Below are 26,262 nucleotides of genomic sequence, written 5' to 3' on the forward strand. Positions count from 1 at the left end.
ATGTTAACTCACTGGAATTAAAATTAAATTAAATTTTTGAGAAAAGATCCAGTGGGTTGAGAAAGAGAATTAGTTTTGCTATCTCTGCTTTATAAAGCACACACGCCCTTTGTGATGGCTTCTCCCAACAAAGTGACAGCCAAATCTACAAATGGCTCTGCACTCACTCTTTCCCTCCTTTCTCTTCCTCCCCCTTACCTTCTTTTTCCCTCAACAAATCTTCTCTTTACTTTAGTCGGGCACAAAAGAAGACATCTGAGGATACTTTACTGAGAAGCCAAGGTAAAATAAGAGGATATAACACCTCATTCAAAATAAGGCAAAAGGGAAGGGTTTTCTTCTTGAAGAGAAGTCTTCACTATCTAGAATCCAGTCTACTGTTGAACTTGACTTCTGGATCGGGACTGATTCTCACTTGCAAAAGCTGTGCTCCTTCCCAAACTCTACTGTATCATTTCAGTGGCCTCATCAATGCCCTTGATATCCTCCAAGTCCTCCTCTGAAGTTATATAAAACAAAGACCTATCAGTTTATTTAAAAGGATACTGTTAAAGATCTTTTACAGACACAGATCTCAGAACTTACAGGTACGGTTCTGTTGAAGAGTTCCTAACAAACCCTCTGTGACACTCAGACTCTCCCAGTTGTGTCACAGCTGCTTTGCTGCGCTCTCCACATCCAGTCCAGCACCTAGTCAGGGATAAGCACAACCTCATCTACATCAGGATTCAAGCATTTTTCCAATGAGCTGCACCCTCGGGATGGCCAAAGAAAAGTCCTTCATCCTCCTTGCCCGTTATGGGGACATAAAAGTGCAGCAAAGCAATGGCATCCAAGAAAACTGGGGAGGAACAGCCACCACAGATTCATTGAAGAAATGTTTCTTAAGCACATTTATTAAGCTGGACATTATGGTGAGCCCTGAGACAGAGTAGTGAATGGATTTCTGACCAAAATAAATCAGAATCAAAGTATTTTTCTAGGGAAAGATCAGGATGTAAGTAGCCTGTATTGTTGAAAAGATTCACATGTTATGGCTACAACCTGAAAGGGGTAAAATAACACTTTGCTCTAAGTCATGCCTTGTTGTCCTGGGGCCATATCTGCTTTGGGCTGGTAGGAGTAAACTTCAAGGTCTGTTCCAGTGTTTGAATGGGTACTCTGGTGAAGCCACATGTTTCCCACAATGGAGCTACCATTCCTGAAATTTATGTGATTATCACCTGAAGGGCTGCGTAATATGAAGATTCCCCGCAGACAGATGCTCCTTCTACAAATACATTTTAATCAAGTTCCCCAGATGATTTTGATGTTAAGTGGCCTTCAGATAATACTGTGAGAATCTCTGTTGAAAAGCATTATTAAAAGATAAACTGAGATTAAAAATAGAGTTTCCCTATGATCCTGCAATTACACTACTGGGTATTTACCCCAAAGATACAGATGTAGAGAAAAGAAGGGCCATTTGTACCCCAATCTTTATAGCAGCAATGGCCACGGTCGCCCAACTGTGGAAAGAACCAAGATACCCTTCAATGGACAAATGGACAAGGAAGATGTGGTCCATATACACTATGGAATATTATGCCTCATCAGAAAGGATGGATACCCAACTTTTGTAGCAACATGGACGGGACTGGAAGAGATTATGCTGAGTGAAATAAGTCAAGCAGAGAGAGTCAATTATCATATGATTTCACTTATTTGTGGAGCATAACAAATAGCATGGAGGACATGGGGAGATGGAGAGGAGAAAGGAGTTGAGGGAAATTGGAAGGGGAGGTGAACCATTAGAGACTAAGGACTCTGAAAAACAACCTGAGGGTTTTGAAGCGGCGGGGGATGGGGGGTTGGGGGAACCAGGTAGTGGGTATTGGGGAGAGCACGTATTACATGGAGCACTGGGTGTGGTGCAAAAACAATGAATACTGTTATGCTGAAAAGAAATAAAAAAGAAAAAGAAAATTAGGCACTCTACAAATGAATAGGTAACAAATTGGCTCATTATGTGAGGACAATATGTCAAAAGAAAGGATTGAGTTAATATTGAGTTGTATTAATTAAATATGAGTTGTATTAATTAAATTTTTAATTAAATTAAATATTTTTAATTTAAACTTAATTTAAATTAAATTTTTTTAATTAAATTAAATATTGAGTTGTATTAATTAAATATGAATCATTGCTCTTAAAAAAAATACCCTCTTTCCATGGGGGAAAAAAAAGGATAAAGTGAGGCATATTAAAAATGTTTAGAGTTTGAGCAAAAATCAATTCCCATCAGACAGTAGCAAACCAGAAGTGGCGAGCAGCCCTCCACCCATAGGAGGGAGCGGCCAGATATTTATAAACGTAGGAAGCAAAGCAGAGGCAACTATCTGATTGGCCTTACAGGGGAAAGCCTATGGCTATTTGTGATTGTTTGCCCTTATGTTTCAATTTCTTTGAGGCACTGACAGACTTAGGTATGGGGTTGCTTATGTAGGCTGCCAAGGCATTAGAACTCCCTATTTAATGGCCTCCTTATTTAATTAATTTAACAGCATGAAGGACAAAACCTCAATCTGGAATACCTTAAGGACAGTCTTCACCTTGAGTATGAAGTGTGTCAGGGACTTGCCAACTCTACCACCAGCAAAGGCATGAATACAGCTCAGCAAACTGACGGAGCTGGTTTTACTGAGCTGTTGACTACCACCCAGAGGCAGTAATTGTCTCTGCAAGATCATAGAAAGCACGGGAAAGGTCCAAAGACAGTGGCGCTGGATCACTTGCTTCTAGATCTGCTACACTGGATTTTCTGAGTCAGATGCCATTATTCTCTGAGCAAATGATATTCTAGAATCCAACCCCATACAATCTAGTTACCTCTCCCACTGCTCCACTGACCTTTCTGAAGTACGGAGTACTTCAGTGTAGAGGTATGATGAGGGCCAGCTGGGATTTACCAGATGGCAGTGGGGATCATTTTTGGAGTAGGGGAGGGCAGAGAAGCTAGGGAACAGTAAGGACACTGGAATGTTGCAGGTCCCTAGGTGTAACAGCTCCTACTGATCTAAGAGTGCGTGAAGACACTGCTGTGGGCTGGAGCTAAGGTGCTCTGAGGTTTGCTAGAGCCTGGTGTTATGGGAGCTTTCACATGTAAACCTATAGTCACCAGGTGGTACATAAACTCTATCACACATTATAGGTGTCAAGCAAATGGGGTGCCTAATTCCCAGCATATCAGTTAAATCCAAAACACAAACCACCACCAAAAAGTAAGGCTTTCTGAAGACCAGTCCCCAACATCTAACTTCGGTTATTTCATATCCAACAATTCTAAAATTAGACTCATTTTTTTTGCCTTTTAACTCACTGCTGCTCAAACCAGTTAACCCTCCAGATTTCATTTATTTGACCATCAATTTTGCCCTGATATAGAGGTCTGTCATAAGTACCAAGTAAGCTACAAATTGTGAAATAATTCCAAAACACTGTGGACTAAATGCCCACTGGGATACCTGTACATTTGTATTAACCAGAACATGCATTAATTACCAAAAACGCTCCCTGAAGCAATGGGTTAAAACCAGCAGGTTTGGGGAAAATGGTCCCTTACTTGCGGCAGAACGTAAAATGTGCCTGAAACTACCTGGAGAGGCCATCGAGGCCTTAAGCAAATGACCAGCCTAAAGGGTGAGGTCAAAGTATCATGTGAGTACACCTATGCAAAACCAAGCCCAGCAATGAAGTCACTGAAAATGGGGCTTTCCATAAAGGAAGCTGCCACACGAAATGTCTTCCTTCAAGTCACTGCATGAAAGGAGCCTTAGCCAAACACAGGCACAGTGAAAAAAGCACAAGAATGAATCTGCATCTCTTGCCCAAGATGAGGTATGATTAATTCAGTACCTGTATTAGCTATACGCTGCGTCACCCTCCTACTCAGCTCAGGGCCATGATCATTGCACAAGGACTTGCTACGCTTTTCCTCCCACACTCATAACTAGTTAATCCTGTCAGGACTTTTATTTCTTTTTTCATTTTAAATTCTTTTTTTTTTTTTTTAAGATTGTATTTATTTATTTATTTGTCAGAGAGTGAGAGAGAAAGCGAGCACGTGCACAGGCAAGTAGAGGCAGAAGCAGGCTCCCTGTCAAGCAAGGAGCCCAATGCAGGACTCGATCCCAGGACTCGGATCATGACCTGAGCTGAAAGCAGCGGCTTAACCTACTGAGCCACACAGGCATCCCTCATTTTAAATTCTTATAATAAAATAATTTAGTTTACAGAAAAAGTTGCAAAAACAATAATGCAAAATACCCATATATCCTTTACCCAGATTCATTTCTCATCGACACTTTTACCTTTTCTTCCCTCCTCCTCTGCTCTGCCTCCACCTCCCCTCTGTATACAGATGTATGTATATATTGTGTACGTACACATGATGGTCCTCTATCCTTAAATACTTCACTGTGTATTTCCTAAGAACAGAGATACTCTCTTACATAAGCACAACATAGTTATCAACGCTAGTACTTTTAACATCAATACAATAATTTTATCTAATCTAGATCCATATTGCAATTGTGAAAACTGAACCAACAATGCTTTTTAAGGCTGCACAACACTACAAGGTGTGGATGTGCCACAGTTTTTTAAATTACTTATCTTGGGTATTTATGCAGCTCCCAATATTTTCGTGGTTAGTAACTGGGCTGTAATGAATAATGTGTGTATGTATTTTCACGTTATTAGAGGCAATTCTTTAAACCCATCCACAATCTCGTTAGATACTGCAGAATTCTCCTCTGCACAAGGTTGCACTGTTTTGCATGCCATTAGCAACACGTAAGAATTCCTGTTGCCCCACAAACTATCCACAGCATGAACTGTCGAGCTCTGGAATTTTGGCCAATCAGATGGGGAAAAAAATATTTATCTCTCAGTGTAGTTTTAATTGGGATTTAAGTGAAGTTCAGCATCTTTGAATATGGCTAATAGCCATTTTCTCATCTTTTCTATGAAGTCAAGTTTGTCAGTTTTTCAACGGGATTGGTTTGGGGTTTCTTTTTCGCCTTTTAAGTTCCTTGTATATTAGAAATATTAGAATTTTGTGTTATGTTGCAATTACTTTCTCCCAACCTATCATTTGTCTTTGCTTATTGTTTCTGCCATCCAGAAGTTCTCAAAATTTCTATGTAGGAATGCATCAATCTTTTCCTTAATGCCTCTGGAATTTCAGTCCTAGATTGAAAGTCTTTCCCTGAACCCATGTTTTAGAGGAATTCGCATCCACATCGTTTTCTGGTACCTGCATACTTTCATTTTCACATTTGGATTCCTGATTCATCTGGAGTTTATTCTTGAATGTGATGTGAGAAAGGGGTCTATTTTTTTTTTTATCTTTCCCCGAATCACTGTCCAATTATTCCAATATGACTTTTAAAAAAAAATCTCTGGGAGGCTCAACCCACTGAGCACCTGTCATCAGTTCAGGTCATATCTCAGAGTCCTGGGATTGAGCCCCACATCAGGCTCCCTGCTCAGTGGGGAATCTGCTTCTCTCTCTCCCTCAGCCCCTCCCCCTACTCCTCTCTCTCAAATAAATAAAATCTTAAATAAATAAATCTGCCCAGTGATCCGAGAGTCCATCTTTATTACATATTAGATTTCTGTACAGACCGAGGGCTATTTCTCAACCCTTCCTGCTATCCCATTGGTCTATTTACACACAAATCCCACAGACTTCCCTGCTGGGTTTTTTCCCATCACTTATTTCCCATTCCTTCCATTAGTGCCTCAATTCAGGCAGCAGCAACCCTTTGAAATAAAGGCTGGAAAAACCTTGTGAGAAGATTGGCTCTCAATGATACACTATACCATTCTACTTTTCCTGTTCATACAACATGCTGAGCCCTTTTTGCAAGAATCAATGATATTTCTAGATGATACCGATCGGGTTTTCCTCAAGCATTTCAGAGACAGAAATAACAAGCGAACAGCTCCCAGAGATGGGCGTCAAGGAGGTATAAATTGTACCACCTCTTTTTCCCAATCTATCTGAAGGTTAATCTACTACCTCCTTCAGAAATTACAGTTTTTACTAAGGAAGGAAAAACAAGTTGAGACAAGCTCCTGGGTTTGCTGCCATTTCCTGGTCTCTGGCCTCTCAGACGACAGTGCTATGGTAAGAGCATGTAGCAGTGCAGCAGCCCTTTTACTGGAGTCTATCTGCTCTTCCAGAAAACTGAAATTGCTTCTCCCAAGTCCTGCTTTTCAAGGTACAACACCTGCATTACCCAACCCTTTCCACCCTCTCTTTCCTGGCAGTTTAAATTCCCAGCAACAAACACAAGGGAGAACACTGCCTGTCCTCCCTGTTGTAACAAATTTTAACTGAAATTTATTAAAATGTGTCAATACTAGGGACAGTTTGGACACAATAAATCTCCAGAAGTGTGTCCTTCAGAAACTGAGATAATAAAGGGAGAAAAAAGTAAGACAGGAATACAAAATTGTAGGAAGCCCCAGTAAATTTCTTTGGCTTGTAGAATTTCTAGGTGATTTTAATAGGACTGTAATTGGTGGCACAATAGCTAGAGATGACTGCTGTTATCCGGAAGGCCACTAGAGGCTACACGATGTCTTGTTTCTTCCTCAGGTATCCTGACGATCCTTCTAGCTACTGGAAAAAGGCAGAGATCCAGGACTTTCATGCATTCAAATATTTACTGTGTGTGCCTTGAAGACCTTATGGAGAAAAAAAGGTTGCCCCTGGCTGCACTAAGTTTAAGTGGCCGCACAAGGCACCTGCATTTACAAAGATGAATCTAGGCCCCAAGCAAGTTCTTTGTGATGTAGAGGGTCCACGGGAGATGCCTGCCTAAAAGGAACTCAAAGCAACAAGCCAGGCTGCCTGCATAGAAACCACCTGGCTTTTAGATTTCCAGCCCCCTATCCTGAGATTCTATTTCAATAGCTCTTGGCTCTGCATGGCAATAATACAATTCATCTATGTGATCTCTCATAAAACTCCTTTGTTTTCTATAAAGTTAGGCTGGGGCATTAAGCTTAGCAGCAAATTGCTCTAGTCCCTGGGAGGCCAGTCTTTTTAATAACTAAACCATCTAATTCATTTCAGCTATTATCCTGAATACTATAAGCAGTGATTCTCAGCCAAGGGTCAATTTTGCCACCCAGGAGACATTTGGCAATGGTGGGAAACCTCCTTAGTTGTTACAGTTGGGGGGTGCTACTGGCATCTAGCAGGTTGAGGCCAAGGATGCCACGCCACATCCTATGATGCACAAAACAGCCAGGACAGCCTCCAAAACAAAGACCTATCTGGAATAAAATGTCAATAGTGCAGCAGTCAAGAAACGGACTAAGTTTAAAAGAGCAAGTAAACTCTAGAGCAACATGTTCCTGATGGTTACTTCCCTCATCTCAGAAGTGGATGAAGTCAGCTTGCGTTGCATGGTGAACTTGAAACCAACTTACTTGTTAAGAAACAAGGGTTCTGGGGGCACCCAAGTGGCTCAGTCAGTTAAGCAGCTGCCTTCAGCTCAGGTCATGATCCTAGGGTCCCGGGATCAAGCCCCAGGTCAGCGGGGAGCATGCTTTTCCTTTTCCTGCTCCCCCCTGCTTGTGCACTCTTGTGAGCGCTCGCTCTCCCCCGTCAAAATCTTTTAAAAAAAGAGAAAAAAGAAGGGTTCTTCTACTTGCCCCTAGGCTGGATGGGATAAAAGACAAACTGGAAATACTGAAGTACAGTTAATCAGGCTGCAGGTAACAAGTCGTGGCATACATTTTGAAAAGCAAATGTTTAATGTAGTAACTCCCCAAGACAGACCTTGGCAGAAAGTTACCTGGTTGTCTCACCACCCAAAGGATAAGGAGTCATCAGTTAAGTGGCCGCCTTCAGCTTGGGTCGTGGTCCCAGGGTCCTGGGATCAAGGCCCCACATGGGGTTCCTTGCTCAGCGAGGAGTGTCCTTCTCCCTCTGCCTGCTGCTCCCTCTACTTGTGGCTATCTGACAAATAAACAAAATCTTTAAATTAAAAAAAAAAAAAAAAAAGGCACCATAAGGGACACCTGGATGGCTCTCTTAGGCATCTACTTTCAGCTCAGGTCATGGTCCGGGGTTCTGGGATCAACCAGCATCAGGCTCCCCCTACCCCAACCCCTGCTCAGCAGGGAGTCTTCTTCTCCTCTCCCTCTGACCTTCCCCCTGCTCATGCTCTTGAGTTCTCTCTCTCTCAAGTAAACTTTAAAAAAAATAAATAAATCAATATGGAGAGGCTGGGTCGCTCAGACTATTAAGCATCTGCCTTCAGCTCAGGTCATGATCCCAGGATCCTGGGATCAAGCCATGTATTGGGCTCCCTGCTCAGTAGGCTGCCTGCTTCTCCCTCTCCCACTCCTGCCTGTGTTCCCTCTCTCACTGTCTCTGTCAAGTAAATAAATAAAAGCTTTTTTTAAAAATAAATAAATAGATAGATAAAAATAAAAGGCACCACAAGACAAATCATACCTTGTAATTATAGTACTCAGACTCACTCATTCAACAGCGAGCATTCAATGGCACAGCATTACAAGACTGTAGTGTGGTCCATGCTCATTACACAGAATTTTAAGCAGAATATTCTGGAATTTTATACAGAAATGAAACCCTTTAGTGATGGCAAAATAAGAAAGCATAAACAGTTACAAATACTGTATCTCCTTGTTATTATGTAATTTTAAGTGCCCACAAACATCTTTTATTTTTTCTGAATTGGCACTCATGCAAAACAGATCACTACCACCTCCTCATCCCCAGCTGGTGACCAAGAGCCTCAGATGACAAGGATCTGGATGCACCAAGACTATTTAGTAACAAGAGGTAGGTGGCGAACGCATTTCAAGGCAAGACAGTGATAGGACCAAGGACAAAGGTGCAGATCCCAGGTCCACAGTGTTTACAGGAGTATCAGTGGGTTCCACCTTAGGTGGTTCTAAAGAGCAAATATATTCACTAAAACATAAGCTCAAGGTCAAGGATCTTTTCCCCCTATTTTATTCACTGATATACAGGAAACACCTAGCCAAGTTCCTGTTGGGCCTCAATAAATGTGTAGAATGAAGTAAGAATAGAAAAAAAATCATCTTACATGCTACAGTGACATTAAATGGAGGGTATTAATTAATACAAGTTCATTGTTCAGATTCATTTAATTGTATCTTTATACAGAACTGAATGTTTTTTAAAATACTTTCATGTTTATTCAGTGATCAATAACAAAATATTAACTTCCTAATGGATGTGAACTGTTGTTACAGTACAAGGAATAATGGGGAAACTTTACAGATGAGAGTACAATGGTACAGAGACAAAGGGGGCTACAAATAAAGTAAAATAAACAAAGCTGCCTGAGAGATCCCAACTGGGGAGGGAAAGATCCAGCACCGGAGCAGCAAGGCAGAACAACTAAGCACCAGAAGACTATCTTCCCACACAGCACTTAGCACAAACATAACTTAGAATGCCTGGAGTTATTAATGTTTCTGTATGTTTCCACCGCTAAATCACAAGCTCCAGGAGGCTGTTTCATGTGTCTTGTTCACCACTGTGTTCCCAGCACCAGGCACATAGTAGCTATTCAATAAATATTTGTTAAATGGAAAAGAAGGAAGAGTCTGAGCTAACGATCTTGCAGGTAGAAACAGCCCTCATAAAAAAGAGGCTTAAGTTGTCAACATGGGACAAAATTTTGCCTTTACTACCAGACTTGCTCAAGAGGCAGATATGAACCAATAGAGGCTCTGAAATTCAGGATATCCTTTCTCCAAAAGACGGTGAGAAACTGTTCACATAACTTGGATTAGAGACATGAGGAGCTGTGCTCTCTGGAAACTCAAAATAAATCAGGCCTTTCCCTGGTTGTTTAACAACAAATGGAAAGAAAATGGGTCAAAGTACCTTTCTGCACCCCATCACTCTTCAGCCCCCACCTCAAAGCCCTTCAGTGAATAAGGACAAATGCATCTTCCAATGAGGTCTTCCTCCCGTTGCGGTCCTGAAAGATTCTGCACTTTCCAGGACCTTCTACTGGCAAAAAAAAGGTGCATTTCAGCATGGCACACTTACTGCGCCAGGGTCTCCTGGCGATGCTGAGTCTTCTGGTGCCGATTAAGAATGGATCTCTGGTTGAAGCTCCTCCCGCAGGCAGGACAGTGGTAGGGCTTCTCCCCGGTGTGAATCCTCTGGTGTCTGACCAACCGTTCCCCTTTACTGAACCGCTTCCCACACACCTGGCACCCGTACGGCTTCTCGCCTGTGTGGGCTCTCCGGTGCACAGCCAGGTTTGCATTCCTGCTGAAGCTCTTGCCGCACTCACAGGTGTAGGGCTTTTCCCCCGTGTGAGTTCTCCGATGCACCTGCAGATGCTGTCTCCGGGTGAAGCTTTTCCAGCAGTCCCCACACTTGTAGGGCTTCTCCCCCGTGTGACTCCTCTGGTGGACCTCGAGGTGGTGCCTCTGGCTGAAGGTTTTCCAGCACTCACTGCACACATAAGGTCTCTTTCCCAGGTGTGTTCTCTGGTGCTTCATGAGGTACTCTCTCAAGGTGAACCCCTTTCCACATTCGACACACCCATAGGACTTCTCTTCTTCATGAGTTCGCTGGTGTCTGACAAGATTTGAGCTCCGACTGAAGCCTTTTCCACACTCAGGGCACTGAAAAGGCTTCCAGAAGGAGCTGTGGGTCTTGAGGTCATCCGGCAGGGGTATGACACCATGCTGAGGAGGCAGCGGCCCCGGCATGTTTCCCAGAGAACTACTGGGCTCCTGCTCACAAGTTCTTCCAAGCTCAGGGCTCTGAAGAGTGGCATCCCCAAACCTCTCTGATGTCACCCGAGCAAGCGCCCCCTTGAGGTCTGACTGCTGGGTTTTAGCCTCCTTTTCCTTGCTCCCAATGCCTACAGGACAAAGGAGATACAGGCTGATTCTACAGGAACTATGAAAGTACATTTATACGTTAGAATCTGGCTCCTAAGGGTTTCCCCCTCACAATTCCTTCTTTTTCCCTCTGACTGAAAACCTCAATACAGTTTCCTTTCATTGACTCTAAAACCAGACTTTGCTCTATTTTTCTCCATCTGCTTCTGAGTGTTTGTGTCCCTAACCCCCCAAATTCATAGGTTGAAGCCCTGTACCCCAATGTGATGCTATCGGGAGACAGGGTGTTTGAGAAGAAATAAGGTACAGTCATGAGGGTAGAGCCCTCCATGGGATTAGTGTCCATAAAAGAAAAGGAAGAGAAATCAGAGTGCTTTACACAGAGGTTATGTAAGCATGATTCCTCACAATGGGATTGGTGCCCTTGTGAAGAGACAGAGTCACAAGATGGATCCCTCAACTGTCCGCCCCGTGAAGACTGTGAGGTGGCAGCTGGCTGCAAGCGAGGAAGAAGGCACTCTCCAGACACTTAATCTATAGGAACCTTGATCTCGAACTTCCAGAACGCTGAGAAATAAGTGTCTGTTGTTTAAGCCACACAGTCTATAATATTCTACTATAGCAACCCAAGACAAGACTACCTCTGTACCTTTTTACAGAATACTCTGCCAAACTTTAACACCCACTCACTTTTCTACTAACTCAGACTTTCATTTCCTTCTAAATCTAATTCAGTGATTTCCTTGAAGAAACATGCCCTGCTTGCTCTCTTCAGCTAATATATACCGATCAATATATACTGTATCAATATATATATAATATATACTGATCAAGCATTTTGCTTATCCTACGCTTATTTATTTTTAAAGATTTTATTTATTTATTTGACAGACAGATCACAAGCAGGCAGAGAGGCAGGCAGAGGGAGAGAGGAGGAAGCAGGCTCGCCACTGAGCAGAGAGCCAGATGCAGTGCTCAATCCCAAGACCCCAAGATCATGACCTGAGCCGAAGGCAGAGGCCCCAAGCCACTGAGCCATCCAGGCGCCCCATCCTACACTTATTTATACACAATCTTACTGAAAATGCTATTTTACATTCATCAAGGTGTCCTGCCTTCCCTAGAAATTATAAACCTATTCCAGGGATGAACTACTTGGAGTTCTACATATCCTCCCTACGCTTGCTCAGCAAGTAGTCCCTGCTCAAACTGCTCCCTCTGCCTAACCAGATCTTACCAATCAAGGTCTCCTAGGAGCCTCGCACAAGCTTACCGGCTGCTGGATGAATGAATGAACTCACTCTGTCACTGACTTCTACCAGACTGAAATGCCTGTGAATGCTACTGAAATGCCTCAATCCTTCTCAGTGTCCTTCCTCTGATCTCTCTCCAACTCTCTCTAAATTTAAACAGAACAAATATTTACAGAAGATGAGGAAGATGAAAAAAAAAAAAAAAAAGGAAGGCTCTAGGGAGCAAAAGAGCCAAGACAGCAAAAAAAAAAAAAAAAGACAATGGGTGCCTGGCTGGCTCAGTCCATAGAGCGTTCGACTCTTAATCTCAGTGTTATAAATTCGAGTCCCACACCAGGTGTAGAGATTACTAAAAGTAAAATTTTTAAAAGAGAAAGAGGGGCACCTGGGTGGCTCAGTGGGTTCAAGCCTCTGCCTTCAGCTCAGGTCATGATCTCAGGGTCCTCCTGGGCTCGAGCCCCGCATCAGGCTCTCTAATCAGTGGGGAGCCTGCTTCCTCCTCTCTCTCTGTCTGCCCCTCTGCCTACTTGTGATCTCCTGTCAGATGAATAGATCAATAAAATCTTTAAAAAAAAAAAAAAAAGAAAGAGAGACAGACAACAAGCAGAACTTAGGAATGGGAAGGGTCCTTTCAGGTGAGGCTGTTAAAACACAGAGAGAAAAATCTCGCATGCCTCCGGACCTAAACAAAGATGAAGGACACCAGTCTCACCTCAGATAGATTCTTTCATAAACTTTCCAGGAAATACAAATGCACAAAACATAACTGTAGAGTTCAAATTTTCATAATGAATATAATTATGTAAACAGCATCCAACTCAAGAAACATTACCAGCATCCAGAAAGCCCTCTCCCATACCCTCCAGTGACTATATTCTGCCCACCAGACAAACATGCTATCCAGACTTTGATCACCATAAAGTGCTTTTGCCTGGTCTTGAACTTTATACATTAGATCCACACATTGTTTCTAGCTGCTTCTGCTCATTATTATGCTTTTAGGATTCACCCACATGGTGGAGCATAGCTATAATTACATTATTTTTTTTCTTTTTTTTGCTGTTGGTAGTATATGCTTTTACACTGTCAAGAATGTATTGAAATCTCTTTATTTCATTGGCTGGTGTTCATTTGAGTAGTTTCCAGTTTTGAGGTGTTATGAATAATAAAACTGAAACTAAATGCAAAGCACGAGTCTTACCTGGACACTGAGGCGATGCGAGTATGTGCCAGTTATTACCTAGCATGGAATTCTGATTTCTCAGGCCCAATCCTACACAGCTGTCAATGCAGGAGCCATAGGTAAATGGGACTAAATCCCAGGACGATCTGAAGGTGGAGACAGCTGGTAGATAGTATGGGTGGGAAATGGACCTTGGCCCACCCAGACTCCCCATAAACACTTAAGGAAGTGCTTCCGTTGTTTGAAACAATGGGAAGAGGACGAGCATACAGCCAGACTCTCTACAACAATCAGAATGGCCAAGAACACATAAAAACCCTCTGGGAATAGGAGGAGAACAGAATACTTCCAGCACATTGGCAGCATCACTGGTAGAATCTCATCCCAAGGGGGATCAAGGTGCTGAAATACTAGTACCACATCTGGGCCACTGCACTAGCTCCTGCACTGCACAGTTATGTCCGGGGGTTTCCACATCCTCTACTGTTACAGAAGTCTTACATCTTTGTAACGTATGTTGGTAGCCTATGGCCACTCACATCACTACCATGGCGTGACAACCCTGTCCTGGACCAAGTCACGTTAAGTCCCTCCTCTAGTGCCCCTTACGCTACGCCATAATGACATTATATACATCTGAGCTCTTCACCTGAACTGGTAAGATCACAGAGGCAAGCACCTTTAAAGCAGAATGTTGACCACATAACATGCCAAATAAACATTTCTGAGCCAATAAATAAATGCTAACTCATAAAAAAAAATTTGTACTACTAATAAAAATATCTGACACTACTATATTCACCAAATATTAATCCTCACAACACCGTGAGATTTCTATAAACGTTCCCATTTTGCAACTGAAAACCAGAGGCCTGAAAAGGTCACCTGTGGTGCCCCAGGTCACAATCAGTAAGTGATGGAGCCAGGATGGGTTTACATGCGCTAAAGAAGTAGAGTGATAACTCTGTTCGCTCTGTGACACGGGCCCACATGGACCTCTCTGGTTTCTAGGACCCTTCTGTCCATGCTCCTGCCATCCTCTGTACACACATCTCGTGCTCCAAAGGCTTCCATGCCCTTAGTCCAGCCCCAAAACAAAGCTGCAGAGGTGGGGCCAACACCCAGGGGGGCACTCAATACATCTCTGCCAAGTAAACAAGATCAGTGGATCATCTTTTGCTGTTCTTTTGCTCTCGAGCCTTGGTTCAGTCACACAGTGGGTGCTCCAGGAGTCTAATGACCAGCCACTCTCATCACAACCAGAGTAACTACCTTGTGATTTCTTGTCCCCTTGACTGCTCCTATCCTGACAGGAAAACACGTGGCCAGCTCCTTAAACCTGGGTCCACTCTCTTTCCTTGGACCCATTTACTCATCTTCTGTCAGTAGTACCAGGTTCTAAAATCCAGGGCAAGGATAAGACCCCTGACCTGTAGCTTTTAAAATTCCTCAGTTTCTTACCTTTGGAATGGAAAGTCTTACCTGGAGCTGAGACCCCACAGTCTCGGGGTTCCACATATTCCCCAAAGCAGTCTATCTGGGCTGGGGTCACATGCCTCCATTCCTCCTCAGGGAAAGCCAAGGCCATATCTTTAAATGTCCCCAACCCCTGAAACAACAGGAGACTGCTATGGATAGAGAAATAATCCCAAGGTAGGAAGAATCTAAAAGCAGAAGAGAACACAGGAGACAACACTCTAGGGAAGAAGGGACCAAGAAGACCAAAGGAACTGGGTCGCTAGTGCTCTCGGGAGCAGAAGGGCCTACCTCTCAACAGTTTAATGACAGGGAAGTAATGGACTCGTCTGAGCCACTGTATTTCTAAGTCTCTGCTGCAGCCACTAAGCTTGTACCCTCACAACCAAAGAACCCAATTTCCATTTTTCAAATGCTTCAAAGCTGCTATTTATCCCCTCACCTAAAGCCTAGTGGCTTCTATCCATAAGGTCTTCCTCCTCACAATTAAAAGAGTAATCCTGAGTCAATCGGGAAGGAAAAAAAAAGTCACAAAGCCGTAGAAGTGAGTGTTAACAACTAGGGATGATAAAGTGAAGAAAACAAACCTGCCACAACCATCAGAACAAGAAAGGTGAAATAATTCAACTTGTGGATAGCACTTTGTTGTGCAGAGAAACCTTAGGGAAAGTGAACCTCATTCAAAACAACGTCATGGTCCCCAGAAGGGGAGAGGTACAGCTCACCTGGGGTCCAGCTGTAAGGAACCCAGCTGCCATCTCTTGGTCTCTGGTGTTCACAGAAGGGAGGCCAGGACCAGCCTGAAGAACTGGCAGAGCTAAGCAAAGGGAAAAAAGCATAAGAAAGATTAGCGCTGCCTTGCAGTTAACTTGTTCAAAGGTGTCCACTGCCTGACACACAGAACCCTAAGAACCTTAAAGCTGGGGTGCAGGTACAGACTATCCTGCTCTCCACTGGGAAGATAATCCCAACCCAATATGCCCTGCCCCTTGAAGGCCAGCCAAGCTCCCTGGTCACACTCTGGCAATAAGCTCCTTTGAGATTCACTAACACAATGAAGTCATACATTACTTTCAGGGATATGGTCTGTCTGCCCACTTAAAAAATATCCCTACATGTCACCTGCATATTTCTAGATTTCTAGAAGGGATGTGAGGGAAAAGAGAAGAAAAGAAATGGTAAGAGAACACAATCCTGGGTACCCCCTGCAGAAATCAGAGAATCAAGATACAGAAAACAATTCCACTTCATCTCTTTCCTACTAAAGTCAAGGAAGTAACCAGGAAAAATCAGAATTACAGCCCACAGGTCACTTCATTTAACAACTGCTGGACTTGTAAAGGATAGGATCACAAAGCACAGTCTTCTATGTCCTTACTTTACTGTTTGCATCTTACCCTGCTCCTGGAAGGCTTGTGTCCCAGCTCCAGGGTCCTGACTGAGTTGCTCCTCAGTGCCTTGGTCTAGGCCTTGAACTCCTTCCCCATGGGGCATCCCCCACTCGGGCTTGATCTCCACCGGCCCCAGGTGCACACCTGGTTCCCAAGGGCCTCTGCCAAGTGCTGTCTCCTGCTGCTCTCCCTGCACGTGGCATGGAACCTAAGGACAGTCCCCAACACCTATTAGAATGAGGCCTGGGGGAGGGATCTGAATTAAAACCTAAAAAGAAAACCTAGAAAAGAACCATTCCAGCTGCAAGGGAGGGGAAGAAAAAGCTGGCTAGGTTCTTCCACAGGATGTCGGTAAGAAGGTGAAAAAGAGACTAAGCTCTCTTTATCAGGCTATGAGCAACTGTTCTATGTCCATGCCATTCTGCAAGGGTCCCTCAGCCTAACAGAATTCCACCATGCATAATGTCACAGAGAGGCTAAATATTGTTTGATTGAGAACTTTAGCCCGAAACACTCCCTACTAGGAAAAAAAAATCCCCCAATTACAAATGCTAAAAGTAAAAAATACAAGCTCTGATTCCATAGTGAATTACCTAGTGAAAAAAACTAGCTCTAAAAATAGCAAGAAAAATCAGGACAACTCATATTGAGATACACTCACAAAAACAGGCCCCTTTGGGTCTACTTTTAAGCTTCTGGGCTGGGAGTAAAAAAATAATTCTTAGGATTATGGAGGAAGTCTGGGGTAACTACAGCAGGAAAGGAAAGATGAAGTTAAGAAAGACAGTTACTTGCAAGCAAAACAGTAATGTTAAGTCCTGCTCTCTTCTTTCCCAGACAATAATCAGGTGATTATACCAAAGAGTCACAGACACCAGCCAAAGTCCCAAGGAAGTATCTAAGATGCAGTTGCCTGGTATGACCAGACCACCACCACAGAATCGCTGATGTGAGCCACTTAAGTTGATATCCCAGATGTGGAAATTGCACTGTGCAGACCATGCTTCTTAGGAAGAATATTCACCCAACTGGAATTCTCTGCATTCTCACATGCATCCTGCCCAAAGAGGAATGAGTTGAGGAACCTTAAAAGTAAGGTTCGTTAGGCCTGAGGCTCACAAGGGAAATATGGCCAGGCCTCTTGTCCTGATGACCAAAAAAGGAAGCTAACAGCCCTTCTACAAGCCCTGCACCTTCCCTGAGAATGGATTTTCTTGCTGAAAACTCCACTGCCCTCCAGAAAGTACTTCAGGGGGTCTGGGAGCAGGGGAAGGAGACTGTATACCTCATCGACTCCCACTGCTTCCTCAAACCTTTCAATTCTTTAAATCTCCCCTTCCCACACCAATGAAACAAGACCCAGATTCCCCCTTCTCACCCACCGCCTTGGCCTCCAATGTTCTCTCTGTGAAGTCTTCCACCATGGCCACAAGAGCCTTGCCACTCTCCAGGCCATGCTCCCGAATCCAGGCATAGAACTCCCGAGGCAGGATGGTCAGGAACTGCTCCAGCACCAGCAGCTCCAAGATCTGCTCCTTGGTGTGCAGCTCAGGCCTCAACCACTGGCGACAGAGTTCCTGGAGTTCCCTGAGGGCTTCCTGGGGACCAGCTGCCTCCTGGTAGCGGAACTGCCGAAACCTCAGACGAAAAGTCTCCGGACTAGGGTCCTCCCTTCCCCTGCCCCATGGCAACTCTTTCTCCAGCTTTACCACAGGAACACCCATCGGCTGCTGAGGGTCTTCTGCCATCCCTGGACGCTCTTTAAGCATCTTCACACCCTCCCAGAAGACTGAGTGTCTGCTGGGAAGGCCAGACAAACAATAATGGAAGCATAAATGAGAAAAAGAAAAACTCAGTCCATCCCAGTTCTGTGCCTACCATCAATGGCTCTTCTGCTGGAGAACATGACAATTACTTTCAAAAAACTGAACATATATCCTAAAAATTACATCAATTCTAGTTAGTTATGCTAATTACCAAGTATGTGCAGAAAAATGTAGAGACTTTACTTTATGCCCACAAACACTGCAGGATCTCATCAGGGAAATAACGCGAAAATCAGAGAATATAAAATAGGTTATAATTAGATCAGTCACACAGACCTACTCTTCCAAAGGTGTAATACATTTTCAGTAAATATATATGCCAAACCTGCAAAAACCAGAAATATAATACAGATGCGGTGCCTGGGCTGCTCAGTCGGTTGAGCCTCTGCCTCCAGCTCCAGTCATGATCTTGGAGACTTGAGATCAAGCCCTATATAAGGCTCTCTGCTCAGCAGGGAGTCTGCTTCTCCACCTCCCTCTGTGTTCTCTCTCCCTCTCTTGCTCTCTCTCAAATAAATAAATAAAATCTTAAATATATATATATGTATATATATATATATATATAAAAAATATAAAACAAGACAAACACAGCACTTACCCTTTGATACTCATATACTAGCACAGCAGAGAGAAAAAATATATACATGCAAATAAATTAAAATTATAAATGGAGATAAGTTCTAGAAAGGAAATATGTACAGTGCTGTTAATGGAGGATGAACAACTTGAAGAACAATTTTCTGAAAAAATGACATGTAGGCTGAGACCCAAAGGATGAGAATGAATCAGTCATTCAGATTTTTCCACGCACAAGGACTGAGACCAGAAATTACTCTGTATATCTGAGAACAAGCCAAAGTGAAGTATGGCTTCTGCAGAGTTGAGTGACAACGCTGCACGAGAAGAGGCGGCAGAGGCAGGCAGAACCAGATTATCCAGGAACTGGAACACACTAAAAATTATGAGTTAATCTTACTTTAGCAAGGAGCCACATGTTTTATAAAAGTCATTTTGCAGGGCACATGGGCAGCTCAGTCGATTAAGTGGCTACCTTCGGCTCAGGTAATGATCTCAGGGTCCTGATATCGAGCCCCATGTCAGGCTCCTTGCTCAGTAGAGAGCCTACTTCTCCCTCTCCCTCTGCCTGCCACTCTGCCTACTTGTGCTCTCTCTCTGTGAGTCAAGTAAATAAAATCTTTAAAAAGAAAAAAAAAAAAAGAAAAGAAAGTTTATTTTGCCTGTGGTATGTCAATGGACTATAGTTTAGAGGGGACAGGAAGGGAAGCAGCACTTACAGTGGTCCAAGCAGGAGAGGCTCAGGATGGTGACAAAGCAGACAGTCAAGACATATTCTGGAGGTAAAACCAATAGACTTGCCAGTGGCTTGGATGTGACCGTGTGCTCAGCCTAAAGAACACAAAAGAGTGACATATATGTATCATTACAATTGGTCAAAAGATTTTTAATTTCTGGGATGGCTCAGTCAGTTAAGGGCAGACTCTCGATTTCCCTCAGGTCATGATCTCAGGGTCCTGGGATCCAGCACTGCTTTGTGTTCCTCCTCAGCACATGGTCTGCTTCAGGATTCTCTCCCTCTCCTTCTGCTCCTCCACCCCCTGCTTTCTCCCTCTCAAATAAAAAATTTTTAAAAGGGGGGGGGGGAACGCCCGGGTGGCTTAGTTGGTCAAGCGGCTGCCTTCGGGTCATGATTCCAGGGTCCTGGGATCGAGCCCCACATCAGGCTCCCTGCTCAGCAAAGAGCCTGCTTCTCTCTCTCCCCCTCTCCCTGACGCTCTGCTTACTTGTGCGCTCTCTCTCTCTCTGTCAAATAAACAAATATAATATTTTTATATATTATATATATTTTTTTAAAATATAAAATATATTCTTTTTAATTTAAAAAAAATTAAGATTTTTAACTTCTATAGGCTCTCCCAGTTAGAAAGCCTGTGAGCACACACTCTGATTCAATACTTAATAACCATTCTGTATAGGGAGTATTACTCCCCCTACTTTTCAAATGAAGAAACTGGAGCTGTAAGACGTTAGATGACCTAGGTCGGCCTCCCAAAAGATAGGGTGCAGATAAACCACAGGGGGAGCCAAAATGAGAAAAAGGTTAATGTCGGTTCAAGTACTCATGAAAAAAGAAGGGGCTTACACTAGACTGGCTGAATACTATTCCATTTCACGACGGGTTCAGGCTGGGGGTGCGCGGTACCCAGGCTGGGGAGGCCGACTTGGGAGTCGAAAGTGGAGAAGGGGCTGGGTTTTTGGAGAAGGGAAAGATCACTCTTAACCTACAGAGAATAATCAAACTTGGCAGGAGGTACTTCCGAAACTTCTACTTAATATCCTATTGGGTGCTCTGTAGTTATACACCCTTCGTAAGCCCATTTTTCATCTTCAATCCGTTCATTTTTCTCTGCTGCACCAAGAGAGACTTCTCTCGCGACTTCCCAGCTACTGCACGTACTCACTCCCATTCACTCCCCTGTTGGAATTTAGGGCGCTACGGCGCAATTGTTTACCAGCGTGTCTCCGACTACCAGACTCCCCGAAGGCGCGCAAGGTCCTTTTTCATCCTTCATCCCTGGCCCTTCACGAAGAGAAGGCTTAAAAGAGAAGCCATTCTTTACGTGAGCGTCCCACGTCTTGATCTAAAATGGCTACTTTCAAATTTTCTGAGAGGGCTGCTCTGGTTTCAGGTCTCGAGTTCGCGGACGCCCCGAGCGCTGAGGTAACCCTGGCCGGGCGGGCCCGAGTCCGCTCCCACCTGAGCCCCTGCGTCGCGCCCCACCAAGGCCTCCGTGCCGCGGGAGGTTGCTCCGGGGAGACGCGCCGCCCGCTACCTCAGCCCCGCCGCCGCCACCGCAACGGTCCCCAAACGCTGCCCCCCCCGACCGCCTCAGCCCGCAGAGGACCCGAAACCCTGCCCCGCCGCCGCCTTCACCCGCCGCCCCGCGTCGCCCCGCGTCGCCCCAACCCAACACTCACCCGCAGCCCTTCAACAACGCCAGCCAGGCCCGAGCGCTCAGAGGACCGGATGTGGGCCGCGGACGCTGTCAGACAGGTGCGTGAGGAAAGAGCCCCCTTCCGCTTCCTCTCTAGGACTCCCGGAGGTCGGGGAGTCTCTATGGTCGCCGGTCCACTGGGCCTGTCCGGGGAGACTGAGCTGCTCTTCCCAGGCTAACTCGTGCCCTAGAGGCTCGAGGTCCTCACGGTCGTCAGGTCTTTTGGCGCCTCCGCGCCTTGGCATCTGCTTTCCCTTCGTGAGAAGGTCCCTCCAGACACACTACTGGGCATGAAGCCTCTTTCAGCGGGCTGTATAGGCCAACACGTGCTTATTCCGCGCTTCTTGTACTTTGTGCAAGGCGCAGGGGCCGAGGGTGACGGAGGGAAGCACCGAATTCTATAGGTTCACATAAGAGGGGCCTCCCCCGCGAATAGTTTGGAGGAGGGAATCAGGGAAGACTTCCTGGAGGAGGGGCACCTCAGCTCAGATTTGAAGGGTGAGCTTTTAAAAAGTGAGGTGAGTGTCCCCAGTGAGTGGGGAGGGGTTGACGGCATTCCCACACAACCCGGGCCACTGGAGTACACGGTTAAACTTAGTATTTCAGCTGGTGAGCTAAAGGCAATGGGGAGCCATGGAAAGGTTTCAAGGCGGGAAGGGACACAATTTGTGAAGATGCTGCTGAGAACCCTTCAAGAAAGACCGAGCAAGAGGGGAGGGAGGTGGAGAAACGAGATGGCTGACTGTTGCGTAAAAGGAAGCTTAAGAAGCAGTCCAGGAGAGAGAGGATGGTACAGACCTGGGACAGTCCCTGAGACCAGAAATTGCCAAGAGTGATTCTATATGAAACTTACTGGGGAAGTAACATTGCCAGGGTTTGAGGATTAATTGGATCTGGAGGATGAGAGAGAGGGTGAAATAATTTGGTAAATGACCAAAGCCACATATATTTATAAGAATGAACATTTTATGGCTATCAGACATATGAAAAAATGTTCATCATCACTAGCCATCAGGGAGATGCAAATTAAAACCACATTGAGATACCACCTGACACCAGTTAGAATGGCCAAAATTAGCAAGACAGGAAACAACATGTGTTGGGGAGGATGTGGAGAAAGGGGAACCCTCTTACACTGTTGGTGGGAATGCAAGTTGGTGCATCCACTTTGAAAAACACTGTGGAGATTCCTCAAGAAATTAAAAATAGAGCTTCCCTAGGACCCTGCAATTGCACTACTGGGTATTTACCCCAAAGATACAGATGTAGTGAAAAGAAGGGCCATCTGTACCCCAATGTTTATAGCAGCAATGGCCACAGTCGCCCAACTGTGGAAAGAACCAAGATGTCCTTCAGTGGACAAATGGATAAGGAAGATGTGGTCCATATACACTATGGAGTATTATGCCTCCATCAGAAAGGATGAATACCCAACTTTTGTAGCAACATGGATGGGACTGGAAGAGATTATGCTGAGTGAAATAAGTCAAGCAGAGAGAGTAATTATCATATGGTTTCACTTCTTTGTGGAGCATAACAAATAGCATGGAGGACAAGGGGAGTTAGAGAGGAGAAGGGAGTTGAGGGAAATTGGAAGGGGAGGTGAACCATGAGAGACTATGGACTCTGAAAAACAATCTGAGGGTTTTGAAGGGGCGGGGTGTGGGAGGTTGGGGGAACCAGGTGGTGGGTATTAGAGAGGGCATGGATTGCATGGAGCACTGGGTGTGGTGCAAAAACAATGAATACTGTTACGCTGAAAAGAAATAAAAAAATTTAAAAAAATAAATTTTAAAAAATGAAAGAACATTTAAAAAGCAAACAACTTGTTGGTTATCTGGAAAGAAATAATGTTAGGTCCATACCTTATGACGCATTCGGGACCAAGTCCACTGGGCTCAGAGGATCACAGATTTTTTTATATTACAAATTATAATATCAATGACCTTGGGAATAGTGTTGGATAGCCTCCATCCACTAACATGCACTCACATCTGAGAGTTATTAGACAACCTTGACATCCAGGGCCAAATGAAATTGCCTGATTGGCTCAGTCTATCTGGGAACACTAAGCTATTCCTAGTGATATCAAAAACCTTCCATCAAATGCAAGCTGGTGCAACCTCTCTGGAAAACAGCATGGAGGTTCCTCAAAATGTTGAAAATAGAACTGCCCTATGACCCAGCAATTGCACTACTGGGTATTTAGCCTAAAGATACAAACGTAGTGATCCAAAGGAGCACGTGTACCCGAATGTTTATAGCAGCAATGTCCACAATAGCCAAACTATGGAAAGAACCTAGATGTCCATCAACAGATGAATGGATCAAGAAGATGTGGTATAGGGTGCCTGGGTGGCTCAGTGGGTTAAGCCGCTGCCTTCGGCTCAGGTCATGATCTCAGAGTCCTGGGATCGAGTCCCGCATCGGGCTCTCTGCTCAGCAGAGAGCCTGCTTCCCTCTCTCTCTCTGCCTGCCTCTCCATCTACTTGTGATTTCTCTCTGTCCGATAAATAAATAAAATCTTAAAAAAAAAAAAAAGAAGATGTGGTATATATACACAATGGAATACTATGCAGCCATCAAAAGAAATGAAATCTTGCCATTTGCGACAACATGGATGGAACTAGAGCATATCATGCTTAGCGAAATAAGTCAAGCAGAGAAAGACCACTATCATATGATCTCCCTGATATGAGGAAGTGGTGATGCAACATGGGGGCTTAAGTGGGTACGAGAAGAATAAATGAAAGAAGATGGGATTGGGAGGGAGACAAACCATAAGTGACTCTTAATCTCACAAAACAAACTGAGGGTTGCTGGGGGGGGGGGTTGGGGAGAAGAGGGTGGGATTATGGACATTGGGGAGGGTATGTGCTTTGGTGAGTGCTGTGAAGTGTGTAAACCTGGTGATTCACAGACCTGTACCCCTGGGGATAAAAATATATGTTTATAAAAAATAAAAAATTATATAAAAAAAAAAACCTTCCATCAGCTTGCCATGGAGAAGACACAGAGTAAAGATCATTCTGGCAGAGGCAGGAGGAGATTGGATCAGATTACAGGTTTCCAGGGAAGCTTTGGAGAGGAATTGGGAAGAAAAGATTCAAAAAGATTCAAAGAGTGATGGTCTAGGTTAGGGCTCAGCAAACTTTTTCCATGAAAGGCCAGAAATAACTATCCTAAGTTTTGCTGGATGCATTTTCATATATTCTTCATTTTTGCAATCCTGTAAAAATGTCAAAACCATGTTTAGCTCACACCCGGCACTTGATTTGACACAAGGACTGTAGCTGGCTGATCCCTGAAGTAGATGGTTTTAAAATCATTCTAGAGGTGTTTGAGGAGTTCATTCTTGGCCTCTTTCCCCAGTGATATTACCTGCTGAGAACGCACAGGACAATGATAGGCTTAAATAATGAAGTAAAAAACTGAAATATCTATTGTGATATTGAAATAATGTAAGAAAAAGCTGTAGGGACACCTGGGTGGCTCAGTTGGTTAAGCATTTGCTTTCCGCTCTGGGTCTTTGGATCAAGCCCTGCACTGGGCTCCCTGCTCAGTGGGGAGCCTGATTCTCCCTCTCCCTCACCCTCTTCCCCCGTTTGTGCTCTCTCCTCCTCCCTCTCTCTCTCGAATAAATAAAATATTTTAGAAAAAAGAAAAAATTGTAAGGTTGATGGAAAGATCATCAATCAACACTGAACACCCAAGTGAGATTGAAACCAAACAAGTGATAGAATTAAGCCACACAATTGTATGTGCAATCTGGGGCAAATCTGCTTAAAATAAACGGGTGGCTTGATCTAATGTTGGTTTTTTTTTTTTTTTTAACAGAGATCACGAGTAGGCAGAGAGGCAGGCAGAGAGAGAGGGAGAGGAGGAAGCAGGCTCCCCGCCAAGCAGAGAGCCCAATGCAGGACTCGATCCCAGGACCCTGAGATCATGATCTGAGCCGAAGGCAGAGGCTTAACTCACTGAGCCACCCAGGCATCCCGAATGTTGGGATTTAACATAGAGAGTCCCAGAGTGGAGGGAAAGAGGACTCCGGTGGGAAAAGTTTGTGTTGAGTGAGTGACCAGGAGTCTAAGCTGAGCAGAGAGGAGGGATGGAAACCAACAAGAACGGAACAGCTGAGGAATCAGAGGTTGTGATGAGGCCATGAAGCAGGTTCCAGAAATATTATAGGCAAACTAAGCATAAAATGCATATCCTGTTTGTTTCCCATAAACAGAATCATGCTATATTCTGCTCTGCACTTTGCTTTTATTCACTAAACAGCATCTCTTTCTGTGTCTACACATATTGATCTACCCCACTCTCTTTTAACCAGCTGCATAGTGTTCCAGTGCATGGATTTACCATGACTTATGGAGACTCTTGGTAGACTTTTAGGATGTTTCCAGCATTAAGATTTACCAGAAATCTAGAAAGAACATTGTTAAACATCCATTCAAGTTTTATCCAAGGATAAGTTCCATACATGGAATTGCTGGGTTTAAAAGTAATACACATTTGGAATATTGTCAGCTACTGCCCAATTTTCCTGCAAGGAGTCTGCACCAATTTCCATTCCCACTGGAAACGGGATATTAACATTCATTTCCCCACAATCTCATCAACACTGGATGTTATCAAACTTTTCCATCTTTGCCAATCTGATGAGGAAAATAAATGATGCCACAATTTTTTACTTGCATTTCTTAATAATAAGGGAAGTCAATCATTATTCCTACCCACATTATTTACTTGTATTTCTTTTTCTGTGGACTAGCTATGTTTATCCTTCCCTCTGTTTCTGTTAGGTTCTTTATCTCTTTCTTATTGATATATGTGTTTTGGGGACATTAAGACAATTGGCCCTTTTCCAAATGTCTTGAAGTATTTTCCTATTTGTTTTTTTTTAAAGATTTTTTTACTTACTTGAGAGAGAGAGAGAGAGAAATAAAACAGGAGGAAGGGCAAGGGGACAGGGACAGAGAGAATCCTCAAGCAGCCTTCACCCTGAGCACAGAGCCCAACTCGGGATTCAGTCCCAGGACCCTGAGATCATGACCTGACCTGAAACCAAGAGCCAGACACTTAACCAACTGTGCTATCCAGGTGCCCCCCCCCATTTGTCTGTCTGTCTTTTTTTTTTTAAGATTTTATTTATTTCTTTGACAGATGGAGATCACAAGTAGGCAGAGAAGCAGG

The 26,262-nt window shown here is 44.1% G+C and overlaps 1 protein-coding gene across 6 annotated transcripts in view; it reads right to left on the bottom strand.

The window, feature by feature from the left end:
* The window catches only part of ZSCAN25 (zinc finger and SCAN domain containing 25), an 88,531-nt gene extending 67,330 nt beyond the window's left edge, over window positions 1-21,201 (bottom strand). The window contains exons 1-7 of one of the 6 annotated variants that reach the window (XM_004774913.3): window positions 21,050-21,201; window positions 19,348-19,459; window positions 17,609-18,026; window positions 16,233-16,434; window positions 15,561-15,652; window positions 14,842-14,968; window positions 8,506-10,943 (exon numbers count right to left, since the gene is read on the bottom strand). In XM_004774913.3, the coding sequence (XP_004774970.1) occupies window positions 10,111-10,943; window positions 14,842-14,968; window positions 15,561-15,652; window positions 16,233-16,434; window positions 17,609-17,995 (1,641 nt within the window). In that variant the 5' untranslated portion in view covers window positions 17,996-18,026; window positions 19,348-19,459; window positions 21,050-21,201 and the 3' untranslated portion in view covers window positions 8,506-10,110. Of the gene's footprint in view, window positions 1-8,505; window positions 10,944-14,841; window positions 14,969-15,560; window positions 15,653-16,232; window positions 16,435-17,604; window positions 18,027-19,347; window positions 19,460-20,583; window positions 20,878-21,049 lie in introns of those variants that run through there. The other 5 variants (XM_004774914.3, XM_045075067.1, XR_006605258.1 and 2 more) reach the window with 5 other exon arrangements.
* Between the last annotated feature and the right edge of the window lie 5,061 nt (window positions 21,202-26,262).

The sequence above is a fragment of the Mustela putorius genome, unplaced genomic scaffold (genome assembly GCF_011764305.1).
Source record: "Mustela putorius furo isolate JIRA1106 unplaced genomic scaffold, ASM1176430v1.1 tig00000139_pilon_pilon_pilon, whole genome shotgun sequence".
NCBI lineage: Eukaryota > Metazoa > Chordata > Mammalia > Carnivora > Mustelidae > Mustela > Mustela putorius.